This window comes from Tachyglossus aculeatus, chromosome 2, assembly GCF_015852505.1.
Source record: "Tachyglossus aculeatus isolate mTacAcu1 chromosome 2, mTacAcu1.pri, whole genome shotgun sequence".
Taxonomy (NCBI): Eukaryota; Metazoa; Chordata; class Mammalia; order Monotremata; family Tachyglossidae; genus Tachyglossus; species Tachyglossus aculeatus.
In genome coordinates this window covers 131,352,818-131,373,948 of record NC_052067.1, presented here as the reverse complement: position 1 = coordinate 131,373,948, position 21,131 = coordinate 131,352,818, and the positions used below count along the sequence as shown (strand labels likewise).

General features: G+C 45.4%; 1 protein-coding gene across 2 annotated transcripts in view; it reads right to left on the bottom strand.

Annotated features, from left to right (window-relative positions):
* The window catches only part of RANBP2 (RAN binding protein 2), a 93,830-nt gene that overhangs the window by 10,711 nt on the left and 61,988 nt on the right, over positions 1 to 21,131 (bottom strand). For both annotated transcript variants that reach the window (XM_038741619.1, XM_038741623.1), the window contains 4 exons: positions 11,425 to 11,598; positions 8,919 to 9,011; positions 7,922 to 8,121; positions 2,398 to 2,602 (listed from right to left, as the gene is read on the bottom strand). In XM_038741619.1, the coding sequence (XP_038597547.1) occupies positions 2,398 to 2,602; positions 7,922 to 8,121; positions 8,919 to 9,011; positions 11,425 to 11,598 (672 nt within the window). The remainder of the gene's footprint in view (positions 1 to 2,397; positions 2,603 to 7,921; positions 8,122 to 8,918; positions 9,012 to 11,424; positions 11,599 to 21,131) is intronic.

Here is a 21,131-nt window from a genome sequence, read left to right as displayed (position 1 = left end):
AAGGGACCGTCTTCCGATAACTAGCCCAACAGAATACCCACCCGCTCCAACCAAATAGGAAAATATTTCACGAAATAAACTGAATACAGGGCCGGAGGGCAACAGGACAAAATATGTGGTAGTTGCACAATTAGCTGGTCATATCAAAGTGTTTTGTACGGGTTCTTAATACTGCTAGATTTTGAGCAATCAGATCTATCCAAAATCCTGGATTTAATTTCCCTTTCAACTGCTCGAGGTGCAGCCTGGATAATCTGAGTCAATCACGTTGACGAATCAATCGAAGGTATTACTACTGAGTGCTTGCAATGCGCAGAGGCCTGTACTAAGCGCTTGGGAGAGTCCAGTCTTTATCAGACATATTCCCCGATACAGCCTGGATCATTTGAGTCAATCACACTGACGAATCAATCAAAGGTATTACTATTGAGTGCTTGCAATGCGCAGAGGCCTGTACTAAGCGCTTGGGAGAGTCCAGTCTTTATCAGACACATTCCCCGATACAGCCTGGATCATTTGAGTCAATCACGTTGACGAATCAATCAAAGGTATTACTACTGAGTGCCTGCAATGCGCAGAGGCCTGTACTAAGCGCTTGGGAGAGTCCAGTCTTTATCAGACACATTCCCCGATACAGCCTGGATCATTTGAGTCAATCACATTGACGAGTCAATCAAAGGTATTACTATTGAGTGCTTGCAATGCGCAGAGGACTGTACTAAGCGCTTGGGAGAGTCCAGTCTTTATCAGACACATTCCCCGATACAGCCTGGATCATTTGAGTCAATCACACTGACGAATCAATCAAAGGTATTACTATTGAGTGCTTGCAATGTGCAGAGGACTGTACTAAGCACTTGGGAGAGTCCAGTCTTTATCAGACACATTCCCCGATACAGCCTGGATCATTTGAGTCAATCACATTGACGAATCAATCAAAGGTATTACTATTGAGTGCTTGCAATGCGCAGAGGCCTGTACTAAGCGCTTGGGAGAGTCCAGTCTAAGAGCTGTCAGACACATTCCCCGATACAGCCTGGATCATTTGAGTCAATCACATTGACGAATCAAAGGTATTACTATTGAGTGCCTGCAATGCGCAGAGGACTGTACTCAGCGCTTGGGAGAGTCCAGTCTAAGAGTTATCAGACACATTCCCCGATACAGCCTGGATCATTTGAGTCAATCACATTGACGAATCAATCAAAGGTATTACTATTGAGTGCTTGCAATGCGCAGAGGCCTGTACTAAGCGCTTGGGAGAGTCCAGTCTAAGAGCTGTCAGACACATTCCCCGATACAGCCTGGATCATTTGAGTCAATCACACTGACGAATCAAAGGTATTACTATTGAGTGCCTGCAATGCGCAGAGGACTGTACTCAGCGCTTGGGAGAGTCCAGTCTAAGAGTTATCAGACACATTCCCCGATACAGCCTGGATCATTTGAGTCAATCACATTGACGAATCAATCAAAGGTATTACTATTGAGTGCCTGCAATGCGCAGAGGCCTGTACTAAGCGCTTGGGAGCGTCCAGTCTTTATCAGACACATTCCCCGATACAGCCTGGATAATTTGAGTCAATCACATTGACGAATCAATCAAAGGTATTACTATTGAGTGCTTGCAATGCGAAGAGGCCTGTACTAAGCGCTTGGGAGAGTCCAGTGTAAGAGCTATCAGACACATTCCCCGATACAGCCTGGATCATTTGAGTCAATCACATTGACAAATCAATCAAAGGTATTACTATTGAATGCTTGCAATGCGCATAGGCCTGTACTAAGCGCTTGGGAGAGTCCAGCCTAAGAGTTATCAGACACATTCCCCGATACAGCCCGGATCATTTGAGTCAATCACATTGACGAATCAATCAAAGGTATTACTATTGAGTGCTTGCAATGCGCATAGGCCTGTACTAAGCACTTGGGAGAGTCCAGTCTAAGAGTTATCAGACACATTCCCCGATACAGCCTGGATCATTTGAGTCAATCACATTGACGAATCAATCAAAGGTATTATTATTGAGTGCTTGCAATGTGCAGAGGCCTGTACTAAGCGCTTGGGAGAGTCCAGTCTTTATCAGACACATTCCCCGATACAGCCTGGATCATTTGAGTCAATCACACTGACGAATCAATCAAAGGTATTACTACTGAGTGCTTGCAATGCGCAGAGGACTGTACTAAGCGCTTGGGAGAGTCCAGTCTAATAAACCTGTCCCTCTCCAAAAGTGGCTATTTGCAACAACCGACACTGCATTAATTATTTTTACACAGACCGTGCCTGACCGGACTTTTCAGACGGTTATTTGCTACACCGACGCCAAGCAGCGGTTCACACGACCCGGAACGAGTTTTCCGAAACCCCGTCAAAAAAAAATAAAAGCACAATACCTTGGCTTACGGGATCGGCTTCGGTCTCTCTTCTGGTTGACAGATCCACAGGTTTGTCATCCGCTCCAGAGGACGACGGCTGGGCTAACTCACACTCGGTGGTCGAGTCGAGTTCGCCGGACTTACGGACGAATGCGGCGGGTATTTGATTCTCAATGTTGGACGCTGCATCAGTCGAGCTGGAGACTGTCTCATCTTGAGGTTTCTGAAACCAGAACGGAAATATAGTTCGCCGTTACATTGAAAATTAGAGTACTTGCCCTTAACTGAGCAGCCTAGAAAGCGCACCCCAAATTAGTGGCTTTTAGCGCTCGGAATTCCGGAGCAAAACATCCGAAGGAAGGTCGGTTTAATAGCAACAGTCGCGGTGTTCGTTAAGCGCTTACTATGTGCCCGGCAATGTACTAAGCCCTGGAGCTGATACAAGGATAAACGGGTTGGACACAGCCCCTGTCCCACTCACGGTCTTAACCCCCCATTTGACAGATGAGGGAACCGAGGTCCAGGAGTGAAGTGACTTGCCCGAGGTCACGCAACCGACCAAATGCTTGCTTAGTACAGTGCTCTTCCCATAGCAAAGTGCTCAATAAATACTATTGATTGATTGACCCTTACTCCTCACACTCCATCTTCCCTCCCTAAAATCATAATAATAATGATGATGGTGCTTGTTCATTCATTCAATCGTATTTATTCAGCGCTTACTGTGTGCAGAGCACTGTACTGGGCGCTTGGGAAGTACAAGTTGGCAACATATGAGACGGTCCCTACCCAACAGTGGGCTCACAGTCTAGAAAGTGGGCGCTTGTTAAGCGCTTACTATGTGCCAAGCACTTTTCTAAGTGCTGGGATAAGATACAAGGTTGTCAGGTTGTACCCCATGGGGCTCACGGTCTTAATCCCTATTTTGCAGGTGAGGGAACTGAGGCCCAGAGAAGTTAAGTGACTTGCCCCAAATCACACAGCTGACCCTGGAATCCCCGCCTCTGTCTCCCCCTCCTAGACTGTGAGCCCACTGTTGGGTAGGGACCGTCTCTATATGTTGCCGACTTGGACTTCCCAAGCGCTTAGTCCAGTGCTCTGCACACAGTAAGCGCTCAATAAATACGATTGAATGAATGAATGAACAGACAAGTGGCAGAGGCAGGATTAGAATCCAGGTCCTTCGGATTCCCAGGCCCGTGCTCTAGATAACTTTCACCTAATTACTGAAATATGCTGACACTGATGTCCCCCCAAAATTAAATTACACCATTCTGCATTTCAAGCGGGTTTCACCATCTTCAATATCAGTTTTATGTATGCCCCCCTACGGCTTTTAGTTTCCCAGGAAACCATAAACAGTCTGGTCGGCATTTTTTAAAGTGAATTTGAGGTAAAGCTAGCAGAAACACCCAATGTTTGCCTGAGCCGCATACTTCCTCTTTTAAAATAGTTGTTCAACTCCTTGCGGTGAGCGCAAAATGACAAAACCACGAGCGGCAAACGACGTTTGCAGCTTCTCTCCGTCTGTTGGCAAGTTCCCCACCCAAAAATATTTGCAGTTTCCTAAGAAAACTCTCCAAAACATAAGCGAGCTCTAAATGTACTACTACCGATGATAACAATGGTCGGAATTGGGGAATTTAAGTTCGATGAAGAGGCAGCGTGGCTCAGTGGAAAGAGCATGGGCTTGGGAGCCCGAGGTTGTGGGCTGTGTGACTTTGGGAAAGTCACTTAACTTCTCTGGGCCTCAGTTCCCTCATCTGTAAAACGGGGATTAAGACTGTGAGCCCCACGTGGGACAACCTGATCACCTTGTATCCCCTCCCAGCGCTTAGAACAGCGCTTCACACATAGTAAGCGCTTAACAAATGCCATCATCATCATCATCATTATTATTATTATTATACTAAGTGCTAGGTGGATTTATACAAATCAGGCTGGACACAGTAAACAGCGTTTTCAATTTGTCAGCTGTGTGACTTTGGGCAACTCACTTAGCTTCTCTGGGCCTCAGTTCCCTCATCTGTAAAATGGGGATTAAGACTGTGAGCCCCACGCGGGACAACCTGATCACCTTGTATCCCCCCCAGTGCTTAGAACAGCGCTTCGCCCATAGTAAGCGCTTAACAAATGCCATCATTATTATTATTATTATTATTAAGTGCTAGGTGGATTTATACAAATCAGGCTGGACAGAGTAAACAGCATTTTCAATTTGTCAGCTGTGTGACTTTGGGCAACTCACTTCACTTCTCTGGGCCTCAGTTCCCTCATCTGTAAAATGGGGATTAAGACTGTGAGCTCCACGTGGGACAAACTGATCACCTTGTAACCTCCCCAGCACTTAGAACAGTGTTTTGCACGTAGTAAGCGCTTAATAAATGCCATCATTATTAATAAGGGGGTTTTCCTTCTACACCACAGGGGACCCTTGACACTCAAGGAGAGAAGCAGCGTGGCTCAGTGGAAAGAGCCCGGGCTTGGGAGCCAGAGGTCGTGGGTTCTAATCCCGGCTCCGCCACTTGTCAGCTGTGTGACTTTGGGCAAGTCACTTCGCTTCTCTGGGCCTCAGTTACCTCATCTGGAAAATGGGCATTAGGACTGTGAGCCCCGTGTGGGCCAACCTGATTAGCTGGTATCTCCCCCAGCGATTTGAACGGCGCTTGGCACATAGTAAGCGCTGAACAAAAACCCAACACTATTATTATTATTATTATTCCCAAAGAAAGGCCACCTTGGAAACTGCTGTCATCTTGAATTAATTACTATTAATGCACACAGTAAGCCCTTAGAAAATACCGTAATTATTAGTATTAGTATGATTATGGAGAGGTCAGGCCCTATCTCTGGAGACGATCTATTTATTTTATTTTGTTAGTATGTTTGGTTTTGTTCTCTGTCTCCCTCTTTCAGACTGTGTGCCCACTGTTGGGTAGGGACTGTCTCTATATGTTGCCAATTTGTACTTCCCAAGCGCTTAGTACAGTGCTCTGCACATAGTAAGCGCTCAATAAATACAATTGATGATGATGATGAGCATTAGTAAGTGTTGATGAAAATACCGTAATTATTAGTATTATTAAGGAGAGGTCAGGCCCTATCTCTGGAAGCGAGCATTAGTAAGTGTTGATGAAAATACCGTAATTATTAGTATTATTAAGGAGAGGTCAGGCCCCACCTCTGGAAACGAGCATTAGTAAGTGTTGATGAAAATACTGTAATTATTAGTATTATTAAGGAGAGGTCAGGCCCTACCTCTGGAAACGAGCATTAGTAAGTGTTGATGAAAATACCGTAATTATTAGTATTATTAAGGAGAGGTCAGGCCCTATCTCTGGAACCGAGCATTAGTAGGTGTTAATGAAAATACCGTAACTATTAGTATTATTAAGGAGAGGTCAGGCCCTATCTCTGGAAACGAGCATTAGTAAGTTTTGATGAAAATACCGTAATTATTAGTATTATTAAGGAGAGGTCAGGCCCTATCTCTGGAAACGAGCATTAGTAAGTGTTGATGAAAATACCGTAATTATTAGTATTATTAAGGAGAGGTCAGGCCCGATCTCTGGGGAGTTTCCAGTCCTCTACCAGTCTCAACTACGGGAGGGAGAGTCAAACAGAGGCGTATCTCTGTACTTCCCGAGCGCTTAGTCCAGTGCTCTGCACACAGTAAGCGCTCAATAAATACGATTGATTGATTGATTGATTACCCATCCCCTTCCCAGCTTGGCCAGTGGCTAGCGAGCGGAAGGATCGGCTACAAATCAATATTCCCCTGTGCCCGGCAACGGCGGAACGGGAGAGAGTCGAGGGCGGAGACTCGAGTTGACCCCCCGGAAGGAGGCAACGGTCATCATCATCATCATCAATCGTATTTATTGAGTGCTTACTATGTGCAGAGCACTGTACTAAGCGCTTGGGAAGTACAAATGGGCAACATGAAAGGGGGATCATTTATTCATTCGGTCGTATTTGAGCGCTTACTGTACTGCACGCTCAATTACTTCCAGGATTTTACCAAGAAAACCCTCTGGAAAGGCTACCGGAGCGACTGCAGATGGAGGTGGGGCGTTCTGGGAGAGACGTTCAGGGATGTTCAGAGAAGCAGCGTGGCTCAGTGGAAAGAACACGGGCTTTGGAGTCAGGGGTCATGGGTTCGAATCCCGGCTCTGCCACATGTCTGTTGTGTGACCTCGGGCAAGTCACTTTTAACTTCTCTGAGCCTCAGTTACCTCAGCTGTAAAATGGGGATTAAGACTGTGAGCCCCACGGGGGACGACTTAATCACCTTGTATCCCCCCCAGCGCTTAGAACAGTGCTTTGCACATAGTAAGCGCTTAACAGATGCCATCATCATCATCATGACGTCCATGGGGTCGCTGTGGGTCAGAGACGACTCGACAGTGACTACGGAGACCTTCATTCTACATATATATTATATATTACACTATACGACACATACTATACTACACTATACGACACATACTATACTACACTATACGACACATACTATATTACACTATACGACACATACTATATTACACTATACGACACATACTATATTACACTATACGACACATACTATATTACACTATACGACACATACTATATTACACTATACGACACATACTATATTACACTATACGACACATACTATATTACACTATACGACACATACTATATTACACTATACGACACATACTATATTATACTATACTACTCATACTATATTATACTATACTACTCATACTATATTATACTATACTACTCATACTATATTATACTATACTACACATACTATATTATACTATATTACACATACTATATTATACTATATTACATATACTATATTATACTATATTACATATACTATATTATACTATATTATACTATATTACTCTATTTATTTATTTATTTTACTTGTACATATCTATTCTATTTATTTTATTTTGTTAATATGTTTTGTTGTGTCATAAATCTAAAACTTACTTTGGTAGACAAAAAATACAGGACGGTCAATATTGCATGTCCAAAACTGAACTTCTCAATTTCCTTCTCAAGCCATATGGTATGGTGGAAAGATCACAGGCTTGAGAGACAAGGGATTCTTGTTTCTAATCCTGACTCTGTCATTTCTCTCTCCCCCTCGTCCCCCTCTCCATCCCCACCGTCTTACCTCCTTCCCTTCCCCACAGCACCTGTATATATGTAGATATGTTTGTACATATTTATTAATCTATTTTACTTGTACATATCTATTCTATTTATTTTATTTTGTTAGTATGTTTGGTTTTGTTGTCCGTCTCCCCCTTCTAGACTGTGAGCCCGCTGTTGGGTAGGGACCGTCTCTATACATTGCCGACTTGTCCTTCCCAAGCGCTTAGTCCAGTGCTCTGCACACAGTAAGCGCTCAATCAATACGATTGAATGAAGGAATGAATTCTAGATCCCGACAATTCGACCATCGGGGCCTCCACATCAGAAGAAACTATTGGAAAGGGACGGCTTGCCAGCCGGTTCACCCGATGATCAGATTTACCTCGGCTCCCTGCGCTTTCCGAAATTCCGTCTGGAAGTCTTCGAGATGGTCGGTGTCGTCGTCGGTGTCGCTGCCAACACCACAGAAGAAGGTGGGAGGGAGTTGTAGCGTTTCCGCTTTCGCCTTCTCCTCGGGTGTCGGCTTCTTCTCCCAGACGATAACGCAGTCTTTCTCGCTCTCGGGACTCGCTTGGCCACGGCCTACACAAACACAACGGGAGCATCACGTGAGGGCAGAGCCAGAGGAGCCGATCAATCAATCAATCAATCGTATTAATTGAGCGCTTACTGTGTGCAGAGCACTGGACTAAGCGCTTGGGAAGGACAAGTTGGCAACATATAGAGACGGTCCCTACCCAACAGTGGGCTCACAGTCTAAAAGGGGGGGACAGAGAACAAAACCAAACATACTAACAAAATAAAATAAATAGGATATGTACAAGTAAAATAGAGTCATAAATATGTATAAACATATATACAGGTGCTGTGGGGAAGGGAAGGAGGTAAGATGGGGGGGATGGAGAGGGGGACGAGGGGGAGAGGAAGGAAGGGGCTCAGTCTGGGAAGGCCTCCTGGAGGAGGTGAGTCAATCAATCAATCAATCGTATTTATTGAGCGCTTACTGTGTGCAGAGCACTGCACTAAGCGCTTGGGAAGGACAAGTTGGCAACATATAGAGACGGTCCCTACCCAGCAGTGGGCTCACAGTCTAGAAGGGGGAGACAGACAACAAAACAAGACATATGAACAAAAAATAAATAGAATAAATATGTACAGGTAAAATAAATAAATGGAGTAATATGTACAAACATATATACATATATACAGGTGCTGTGGGGAAGGGAAGGAGGTAAGATGGGGGGATGGAGAGGGGGGTTAGGGGGAGAGGAAGGAAGGGGCTCAGTTTGGGAAGTCTGATATGTTTTTTTTTTAAAAAAAAAAACAAACGCTTATGTAATCCAAGATCCAAAAAACACAACTGCCTTCCATTAACGTACCTGCCACAGCCTCTTGGGACACCTTACTTTTTCTTGGATCGTCCGGATAGAGCTTTCCATTGAGTTTCCTGACCGCCATTTCAAAATCTTCGTCTGCAAGTGAATAATGGATAATGTCAACGGATCCACACCACCTGTATATATGTATGTTTGTACATATTTATCACTCTATTTAGCATCATCATCAATCGTATTTATTGAGCGCTTACTATGTGCACAGCACTGCACTAAGCGCTTGGGAAGTACAAATTGGCAACATATAGAGACAGTCCCTACCCAACAGTGGGCTCACAGTCTGAAAGGGGGAGACAGAGAACAAAACCAAACATACCAACAAAATAAAATAAATAGGATATGTACAAGTAAAATAAGTACACTTAGTACAGTGCTCTGCACATAGTAAGCGCTCAATAAATACGATTGATGATGATGATAAATAAATAAATAGAGTAATAAATATGTACAAACATATATACATATATACAGGTGCTGTGGGGAAGGGAAGGATATCTTACTTGTACATATCTATTCTATTTATTTTATTTTCGTAGTATGTTTGGTTTTGTTCTCCGTCTCCCCCTTCTAGACTGTGAGCCCGCTGTTGGGTAGGGACCGTCTCTATGTGTTGCCGACTTGGACTTCCCAAGCGCTTAGTACAGCGCTCTGCACACAGTAAGCGCTCGCTCAATCAATCAATCGTATTTATTGATTGGCTAAATACGATTGATTGATCAGTCGACCTTCTGTCAGAGGCGGTTCTGCCGTTGCGTCTGTTCTCACTACGGGTTCCACATTTCACGCCGTGGCAGAGATAGGGAATGTTCTTCCAACAAGCCGCGTCTGCCCGGATACTGAGCGACGAGGTGACGAAAGAAATGGCACTGAGAGCGCAATGACGCTTTTTCTCAACGCAAGAACCAACCCCAACACTGGGCGCGACTGTGTCATCCCAAGGGACGGTCCTCTAATTGCTACGATCGATTAACGTTTTTAACGGGCAACATTTCTGCAGATAGCGGAATCTATCCATTCATCATCATCATCATCATCAATCGTATTTATTGAGCGCTTACTATGTGCAGAGCACTGTACTAAGCGCTTGGGAAGTACAAATTGGCAACATCTAGAGACAGTCCCTACCCAACAGTGGGCTCACAGTCTAAAAGGGGGAGACAGAGAACCAAACCAAACATACTAACAAAATAAAACAAATAGACTAGATATGTACAAGTAAAATAAATAAATAAATGAATAGAGTAATGAATATGTACAAACATATATACGCATATACAGGTGCAGTGGGGAAGGGAAGGAAATCTTACTTGTACATATCTATTCTATTAATTTTATTTTGTTAGTATGTTTGGTTTTGTTCTCTGTCTCCCCCTTCCAGACTGTGAGCCCGCTGTTGGGTAGGGACCGTCTCTATGTGTTGCCGACTTGGACTTCCCAAGCGCTTAGTACAGTGCTCTGCACACAGTAAGCGCTCGATCAATCAATCAATCAATCGTGTTTACTGATTGGCTAAATACGATTGATTGATTGATCAGTTGACCTTCTATCAGAGGCAGTTCTACCGTTGCGTCTGTTCTCACTACCGATTCCACATTTCACACCGTGGCAGAAATAGGGAATGTTCTTCCAACAACCCGCATCTGCCCGGATACTGAGCGACGAGGTGACGAAAGAAACCTCATTCGCACCTACTCAGCCCTCCTGTTCCACCATCGACCCCCGGCCCCCCGTCCTCCCCCGGGCCTGGAATGGCCTCCCTCTGCCCATCCGCCAAGCTAGCTCTCTTCCTCCCTTCAAGGCCCTACTGAGAGCTCACCTCCTCCAGGAGGCCTTCCCACACTGAGCCCCCTCCTTCCTCTCCCCCTCCTCCCCCTCTCCATTCCCCCCGCCTTACCTCCTTCCCTTCCCCACAGCACCTGTATATATGTATATATGTTTGTACAGATTTATTACTCTATTTTACTTGTCCATATCTATTCTATTTATTTTATTTTGTTAGTATGTTTGGTTTTGTTCTCTGTCTCCCCCTTCTAGACTGTGAGCCCACTGTTGGGTAGGGACTGTCTCTATATGTTGCCAGTCTGTACTGCCCAAGCGCTTAGTACGGTGCTCTGCACATAGTAAGCGCTCAATAAATACGATTGATGATGATGATGATGATGATGATAGTCCAGTGCTCTGCACACAGTAAGCGCTCAATAAATACGATTGATTGATTGATTGATTGAAAGAAACGGCACTGAAAGTGCCATGACACTTTTTCTCAACGCAAGAACCAACCCCAACACTGGATGCGACCGGGTCATCCCAAGGGACGGTCCATTAATTGCTACGACCGATTAACGCTTTTAACGGGCAACGTTTCTGCAGATAGCGGAATCGACCCGTTCGGCTCCGGGAGGTCTCTTCCACCAAGTACAGTTCACCTAAAGGAGGCTCGTCGGGGTATTCGGGTTTCAAAATTGGCTCACGGACGGAAAGAGAGGCTTACCGTCGTCGTCGTCTTCCTCGCTGAAGTAACCCGGCTTGTTCTTGTAGCAGAAGAAGGTCGCCGGGAGCCGCAGATCGTCTGCAAGGGCTTTCTGCTCGGGCGTAGGCTTTAGCTCGTACACGATGACGACGTCGTCGGAAGGACGCTCTTCTTCTTCTTCCTCCGTCGCCTCATCTGCCAAAAACAGCAGCCCAATGTCACCGTTTAAATCCGGGCCCGAGCAATTCTACGTTCACAATAGCGGCGTCTGTCACGCGCTTACGACGCGGCAGGCACTGTGCTGGGCGCTGGGTGGATACGAGAAAATCGGGTTGGACACGGTCCCTGTCCCGCATTCGGGCCCATCGTCATCATCGATCGTATTTATTGAGCGCTTACTATGTGCAGAGCACTGGACTAAGCGCTTGGGAAGTACAAATTGGCAACATATAGAGACGGTCCCTACCCAACAGTGGGCTCACAGTCTAAAAGGGGGGGGACAGAGAACAAAACCAAACATACTAACAAAATAAAATAAATAGAATAGATATGTACAAGTAAAATAGAGTAATAAATATGTACAAACATATATACAGGTATATATAAATATGTACACATCAAAACAAGTAAACAGGCCCACAGTCTTATCCCCAGTTTCCAGATGAGGTAACAGGAAAAGAGAAATGCAGTGACTTGCTCAAGGTCATTCATTCAACCGTATTTATTGAGCGCTTACTGTGCGCAGAGCTCTGTACTAAGCGCTTGGGAAGTACAAGTTGGCAACATATGGAGACGGTCCCTACCCAACAGTGGGCTCACAGTCTAGACAAGGGGTGGGGCTGGGATTAGAACCCATGATCTTCTGATTCCCGGGCCCATGCTCAATAATAACGATGGCATTTATTAAGCGCTTACTATGTGCAAAGCACTGTTCTAAGCGCTGGGGAGGTTACAAGGTGATGGGGTTGTCCCACGGGGGGCTCACAGTCTTCATCTCCATTTTACAGATGAGGTAACGGAGGCACAGAGAAGTCAAGTGACTTGCCCAAAGTCACACAGCTGACAAGTGGCGGAGCCGGGATCTGAACCCCTGACCTCTGACTCCAAAGCCACGCTGCTCAATAATAATGATGGCGTTTATTAAGCGCTTACTATGTGCAAAGCACTGTTCTAAGCGCTGGGGAGGTTACAAGGTGATGGGGTTGTCCCACGGGGGGCTCACAGTCTTCATCCCCATTTTACAGATGAGGTAACTGAGGCACAGAGAAGTCAAGTGACTTGCCCAAAGTCACACAGCTGACAAGTGGCGGAGCCGGGATGTGAACCCCTGACCTCTGACTCCAAAGCCACGCTGCTCAATAATAATGATGGCGTTTATTAAGCGCTTACTATGTGCAAAGCACTGTTCTAAGCGCTGGGGAGGTTACAAGGTGATGGGGTTGTCCCACGGGGGGCTCACAGTCTTCATCCCCATTATACAGATAAGGTAACTGAGGCACAGAGAAGTCAAGTGACTTGCCCAAAGTCACACAGCTGACAAGTGGCGGAGCCGGGACTTGAACCCCTGACCTCTGACTCCAAAGCCACGCCGCTCAATAATAATGATGGCGCTTATTAAGCGCTTACTATGTGTAAAGCACTGTTCTAAGCGCTGGGGAGGTTACAAGGTGATGGGGTTGTCCCACAGGGGGCTCACAGTCTTCATCCCCATTTTAGAGATGAGGTACCGGAGGCACAGAGAAGTCAAGTGACTTGCCCAAAGTCACACAGCTGACAAGTGGCAGAGCCGGGATTTGAACCCCTGACCTCTGACTCCAAAGCCACGCCGCTCAATAATAATGATGGTGCTTATTAAGCGCTTACTACATGCAAAGCACTGTTCTAAGCGCTGGGGAGGTTACAAGGTGATGGGGTTGTCCCACGGGGGGCTCACAGTCTTCATCCCCATTTTACAGATGAGGTAATTGAGGCACAGAGAAGTCAAGTGACTTGCCCAAAGTCACAGAGCTGACAAGTGGCGGAGCCGGGATTTGAACCCCGGACCTCTGACTCCAAAGCCACGGGGGGCTCACAGTCTTCATCCCCATTTTACAGATGAGGTCACTGAGGCACGGAGAAGTGAAGTGACTTGCCCAAAGTCACTTATTCATGGCATTGCACTTATGGCACGCACTTATGGCATTTATTAAGCGCTTACTATGTGCCAAGCACTGTTCTAAGCGCTGGGGAGGTTACAAGGTGATCAGTTTGTCCCACGGGGGGGCTCACAGTTTTAATCCCCATTTTACAGCTGAGGAAACGGGGGCCCAGAGAAGTTGTGACTTAGGTATCTAGTGTGTCACCCGATATGAACCGCAAGGTTTTTCCGTGAAACCACCTCAAGTGGAATGGTGATGGTGGCGTGAGCGTTCATCCAGTAGCCACTCAAGTTTTCCTACGATATGGAAAAAACACATTGCCATTTTCCACTATCGGGGGCTCTAAATATCAAATCTTCCCGTGTTTTTTACTCATCTGCTTTTCTTCATTTGGATGGGAGCGTCATTATAATTCGTATATTCCCGTGGGCAAGGGAACCCGTTCTTACCTTGTTTGTATTTTTTCGAGCACCATACAGCACGTGTTTCCTCATCTGCTTTCCGTCATTTTTTGGCTTTAATGGCATTTGTTAAGTGCTATGTGCCAGGCACTGTGCTAAGCGCGGGGGTGGATACTCATTCATTCATTCAATCGCATTTATTGAGTGCTCACTGTGGGCAGAGCACTGTACTAAGCGCTTGGGAAGTACAGGTTGGCAACATACAGAGACGGTCCCTACCCAACAAGGGGCTCACAGTCGAGAAGGGGGAGACAGACAACAAAACATGTGGACAGGTGTCAAAATCGTCAAAATAAATGGAATTACAGCTAGTTCCAAGGCTCTAAACTAATAAATATTCATTCAACCGAATTTACTGAGCGCTTACTGTGTGCAGAGCACTGTACTAAGCGCTTGGGAAGTACAGGTCGGCAACATACAGAGACGGTCCCTACCCAACAAGGGGCTCACAGTCGAGAAGGGGGAGACAGACAACAAAACATGTGGACAGGTGTCAAAATCGTCAAAATAAATGGAATTACAGCTAGTTCCAAGGCTCTAAACTAATAAATATTCATTCAACCGAATTTATTGAGCGCTTACTGTGTGCAGAGCACTGTACTAAGCGCTTGGGAAGTACAGGTCGGCAACATACAGAGACGGTCCCTACCCAACAAGGGGCTCACAGTCGAGAAGGGGGAGACAGACAACAAAACATGTGGACAGGTGTCAAAATCGTCAAAATAAATGGAATTACAGCTAGTTCCAAGGCTCTAAACTAATAAATATTCATTCAACCGAATTTATTGAGTGCTTACTGTGTGCAGAGCACTGTACTAAGCGCTTGGGAAGTACAAGTCGGCAACATACAGAGACAGTCCCTACCCAACAACAGGCTCACAGTCTAGAAGGGGGAGACAGACAACAAAACAAAGCGTGTGGACAAATCGTCAGAATAAACAGAATTACAGCTAGTTCCAAGGCTCTAAATTAATAAATATTCATTCAATCGAATTTATTGAGCGCTTACTGTGTGCAGAGCACTGTACTAAGCGCTTGGAAAGTACATAAGATGCATGAAGTACCACATATAAGAACGGGGAGATGTGCAAAACGGTTATAACTTGTAAGTTATAATCAAAAACAGTAAAAGGTGATAATAATAATGATGGCATTTGTTAACCGCTTACTGTGTGCGAAGCATTGTTCTAAGCGCTGGGGGGGATACAAGGTGATCAGATTGGCCCCGGGGGGCTCACAGTCTTCATCCCCATTTTCCAGATGAGGGAACTGAGGCCCAGAGAAGTGAAGTGACTCGCCCAAAGTCACCCGGCTGACAATTGGAGGAGCCGGGATTAGAGAGCACGGGCTTTGGAGTCAGAGGTCAGGGGGGTGTCTGTCTCCCCTTTTTAGGCAGTGAGCCCGTTGTTGGGTAGGGACCGTCTCTATATGGACTTCCCAAGCGCTTAGTACAGCGCTCTGCACACAGTAAGCGCTCAATAAATACGACTGAATGGATGAACGACTGGGTGCCAAACGGCTATACACCGGACCGAACGAGCTCCTTCTTTTCGGATCCGCCGGGAGTCCCCCAGATGGACAGCCGCTGCCCAAAGGATGCTGCGTTGTCCCAATCATTCGTTCCATCGTATTTATTGAGCGCTTACTGTGTGCAGGGCACTGTACTAAGCGCTTGGGAAGTCCAAGTTGGCGACATATAGGGACGGCCCCTACCCAACAGCGGGCTCACAGTCTAGAAGGGGGAGACCGACAACAAAACGACACGTATCAACCAGATAAAATAAATAGAATAAATATGTACAAGTAAAATTAATAGAGTCCGGGACAACGAATCCCTCAGTATCCCCTGCAACACCCCTCCCTGTTTCCGGGGAGGGGGGCCTTCCTCTCAGCCCCCGTTTCTCCCGGAATGCGAGCTCGCTGTGGGCACAGAATATCAATCAATCAATCAATCGTATTTATTGAGCGCTTACTATGTGCAGAGCACTGTACTAAGCGCTTGGGAAGTACAAATTGGCATCACATAGAGACAGTCCCTACCCAACAGTGGGCTCATGTCTGTTCGTGGTTGTGCTCTCCCGAGCTCTTAGTAAAAAAAAAAAAAAAGTTGGTATTTGTTAAGTGCTTACTATGTGCAAAGCACTGTTCTAAGCGCTGGGGTGGATACAAGGTTGGGTAGGGACCGTCTCTACACGTTGCCAACTTGTACTTCCCAAGCGCTTAAATACAGTGCCCTGCACACAGGAAGCGCTCAATAAATACGACTGAATGAATGAATGCAGGGTAATCAGGTTGTCCCACGTGGGGCTCGCGGTCTTCATCCCCATTTTACAGGTGAGGGAACTGAGGCCCAGAGAAGTGAAGTGATTTGCCCGAAGTCACACAGCTGACAAGTGGCAGAGCCAGGATTTGAACCCATGACCTCTGACTCCAAAGCCCGGGCCCTTTCCACTGAGCCATCTTGCTTCTCCAGTACAGTACTTTGTGCGCAGTAAGTGCGCAATAAGTACGTTGAATGAATGAGGGTGATCCTCCTTACCTCCTTCCCCTCCCCACAGCAACTGTATATATGTATATATGTTTGTATGGATTTATTACTCTATTTTATTTGTACTTATTCTATTTATTTTATTTTGTTAATATGTTTTGTTCTCTGTCTCCCCCTTCCAGACCGTGAGCCCCCTGTTGGGTAGGGATCGTCTCTATACGATGCCAACTTGTACTTCCCAAGCGCTTAGTCCAGTGCTCTGCACACAGTAAGCGCTCAATAAATACGATTGAATGAATGAATGAATGAATCTGTACAAACATATATACATGTTTCAGGCTGTGTTTTCTATTAACCCTAAATAAAGTCTCGGTAGTTACGCCCAAGTGGTCGCAGCAAACTTCTCTGTGAGCTTGTGGGGGCAGGCCTCGGGTGGACAGGCCTGGGGTATATATGTATATATGGTCTGTATATATGTATATATGGTTGTACAAATTTATTACTCTATTTATTTATTTATTTATTTTACTTGTACATTTCTATCCTACTTATTTTATTTTGTTGGTATGTTTGGTTCTGTTCTCTGTCTCCCCCTTTTAGACTGTGAGCCCACTGTTGGGTAGGGACTGTCTCTATGAGATGCCAATTTGTACTTCCCAAGCGCTTAGTACAGTGCTCTGCACATAGTAAGCGCTCAATAAATATGATTGATTGATTGATTGATTGATTGACAGATTTTCCCCGATTCCACGATGGGGAAATCCACGTGGATTTGTTTTGTTGTCTGTCTCCCCCTCCTAGACCGTGAGCCCGTTGTTGGGTAGGGACTGTCTCTATACGGACTTCCCAAGCGCTTAGTACAGTGCTCTGCACACAGTAAGCGCTCAATAAATACGATTGAATGAATGAATGAATCTGTACAAACATATATACATGTTTCAGGCTGTGTTTTCTATTAACCCTAAATAAAGTCTCCGTAGTTACGCCCAAGTGGTCGCAGCAAACTTCTCTGTGAGCTTGTGGGGGCAGGCCTGGGGTGGACAGGCCTGGGGTATATATGTATATATGGTCTGTATATATGTATATATGGTTGTACATATTTATTACTCTATTTATTTATTTATTTTACTTGTACATTTCTATCCTACTTATTTTATTTTGTTGGTATGTTTGGTTCTGTTCTCTGTCTCCCCCTTTTAGACTGTGAGCCCACTGTTGGGTAGGGACTGTCTCTATGTGATGCCAATTTGTACTTCCCAAGCGCTTAGTACAGTGCTCTGCACATAGTAAGTGCTCAATAAATATGATTGATTGATTGATTGATTGATTGATTGACAGATTTTCCCCGATTCCACGATGGGGAAATTGAGTCCCCGCCTAAAGACCGTGGATTTGTTTTGTTGTCTGTCTCCCCCTCCTAGACCGTGAGCCCGTTGTTGGGTAGGGACTGTCTCTATACTGACTTCCCAAGCGCTTAGTACAGTGCTCTGCACACAGTAAGCGCTCAATAAATACGATTGAATGAATGAATGGATCTGTACAAACATATATACATGTTTCAGGCTGTGTTTTCTATTAACCCTAAATAAAGTCTCGGTAGTTACGCCCAAGTGGTCGCAGTAAACTTCTCTGTGAGCTTGTGGGGGCAGGCCTGGGGTGGACAGGCCTGGGGTATATATGTATATATGGTCTGTATATATGTATATATGGTTGTACATATTTATTACTCTATTTATTTATTTATTTATTTTACTTGTACATTTCTATCCTACTTATTTTATTTTGTTGGTATGTTTGGTTCTGTTCTCTGTCTCCCCCCTTTTAGACTGTGAGCCCACTGTTGGGTAGGGACTGTCTCTATGTGATGCCAATTTGTACTTCCCAAGCGCTTAGTACAGTGCTCTGCACATAGTAAGCGCTCAATAAATATGATTGATTGATTGATTGATTGATTGATTGACAGATTTTCCCCGATTCCACGATGGGGAAATTGAGTCCCCGCCTAAAGACCGTGGATTTGTTTTGTTGTCTGTCTCCCCCTCCTAGACCGTGAGCCCGTTGTTGGGTAGGGACTGTCTCTATACTGACTTCCCAAGCGCTTAGTACAGTGCTCTGCACACAGTAAGCGCTCAATAAATACGATTGAATGAATGAATGAATCTGTACAAACATATATACATGTTTCAGGCTGTGTTTTCTATTAACCCTAAATAAAGTCTCGGTAGTTACGCCCAAGTGGTCGCAGTAAACTTCTCTGTGAGCTTGTGGGGGCAGGCCTGGGGTGGACAGGCCTGGGGTATATATGTATATATGGTCTGTATATATGTATATATGGTTGTACATATTTATTACTCTATTTATTTATTTATTTATTTTACTTGTACATTTCTATCCTACTTATTTTATTTTGTTGGTATGTTTGGTTCTGTTCTCTGTCTCCCCCTTTTAGACTGTGAGCCCACTGTTGGGTAGGGACTGTCTCTATGTGATGCCAATTTGTACTTCCCAAGCGCTTAGTACAGTGCTCTGCACATACTAAGCGCTCAATAAATATGATTGATTGATTGATTGATTGATTGACAGATTTTCCCCGATTCCACGATGGGGAAATTGAGTCCCCGCCTAAAGACCGTGGATTTGTTTTGTTGTCTGTCTCCCCCTCCTAGACCGTGAGCCCGTTGTTGGGTAAGGACTGTCTCTATACGGACTTCCCAAGCGCTTAGTACAGCGCTCTGCACACGGTAAGCGCTCAATAAACACGACTGAATGGATGCACGACTGGGTGCCAAACGGCTGTACACCGGACCGAACGAGCTACTTCTTTTCGGCGTGACCACCGTCACCCACCTCCCGGTGGATGCTGTGTGTTGTCATCATCATCATCAATCGTATTTATTGAGCGCTTACTATGTGCAGGGCACTGGACTAAGCGCTTGGGAAGTCCAAGTTGGCGACATAGAGAGGCGGTCCCTACCCGACAGCGGGCTCACAGGCTAGAAGGGGAGGACAGAGAACAAAACGTATTAACAAAATAAAATAAATGGAATAAATATGTACAAATAAAATGTCAGCGCTCAGAACAGTGCTTTGCACGTAGTAAGCGCTTAATAAATGCCATTATTATTATTATTATTATAAATAGAGTAATAAATATATACAAGTCCCATCCCTCTCTACCATCCTAGAGCCACCCAGGGTGCCAGAAGGAAAGGGTCGGAGCCGAGGGCGGAAAAGCCCAGCGGACGGTTGGTCGATCGTGCGGACTCGCTCCCGGCAGGGAGCTTGGGGTGGGATTACAAGCGAGACTCGCACTCGGCTCCCGAAGCACCGATCCCGTACGTAGGCGCCCCCTTCCCGCTCGCTCCTCCCGAGCCGGTACGGACGACGAACGGGATTATCCACGGAAAAGCTGTTTCCAAACAAAAAAACCCCTACAAAAACGCAAGGACCATGCGGACACGGCCAAGTCATGCACAGAAGTCAGTCAAACGTACGCCTCCAAATTGTCGGTGTTAGAGGGAGGACTCTCGTCCCTACCACATGAGATCAATCGATCGATCAATCAATCGTATTTATTGAGCGCTTACTGTGTGCAGAGCACTGTACTAAGCGCTTGGGAAGTACAAGTCGGCAACAGATAGAGACGGTCCTTACCCAACAGTGGGCTCACAGTCTAAGATGGAGATCATCATCAGCATCATCATCAATCGTACTTATTGAGCGCTTACTATGTGCAGAGCACTGTACTAAGCGCTTGGGAAGTACAAATTGGCAACATACAGAGACAGTCCCTACCCAACAGTGGGCTCACAGTCTAAGATGGAGATGAGATGGAGTCAAAGACTGAGCACACCTCAAAGGCCATCTGACATCCAAAAATGAACAGCATTATGTTACAGCTACCAGCCAAAAGGTCTTTTTTTAAAAAAAAAGCAGCATCTTTATCATGCAGTTTGCAGACTGTTAAAATATTTTCACGTCATTCAGGAAATGACTGCTAATAGCGGCCACGCTTAGCGTCTCACTCTGAGAAAAATACCTTTGCTATCGGGCTGTGAAGAGGGGCTACTTGTCCAAAAGGCCATTGGATTAGATTTAAAAAGGCTAAAATTAAATCCTAAAAAATAAAAAATAAAAAAAGAAATAGTTAAGGGATTTCATTTTTAAAGGGCGGGGTGGCGGGGCGGTTCCTGCTCCCGACCTAAAATGTGATTTGGAAATAAAAGACATTTGCAGGAAGACTCTGGAATTCTATCACCACGATAATCTTTGTTGTTGTGACGACTTGACAAGACTTTGTTTCGTTGTCTGTCTCCCCCGTCTAGACTGTGAGCCCGCTGTTGGGTAGGGACCATCTCTATATCAATCAATCAATCGCATTTATTGAGCGCTTACTGTGTGCAGAGCACTGTACTAAGCGCTTGGGAAGTCCAAGTCGGCAACATATAGAGACGGTCCCTACCCAACAGCGGGCTCACAGTCTAGAAGACTAGAAGATATCAATCAATCAATCGTATTTATTGAGCGCTTACTGTGTGCAGAGAACTGTACTAAGCGCTTGGGAAGTCCAAGTCGGCAACACATAGAGACAGTCCCTACCCAACAGCGGGCTCACAGTCTAGAACGGGGAGACAGAGAACA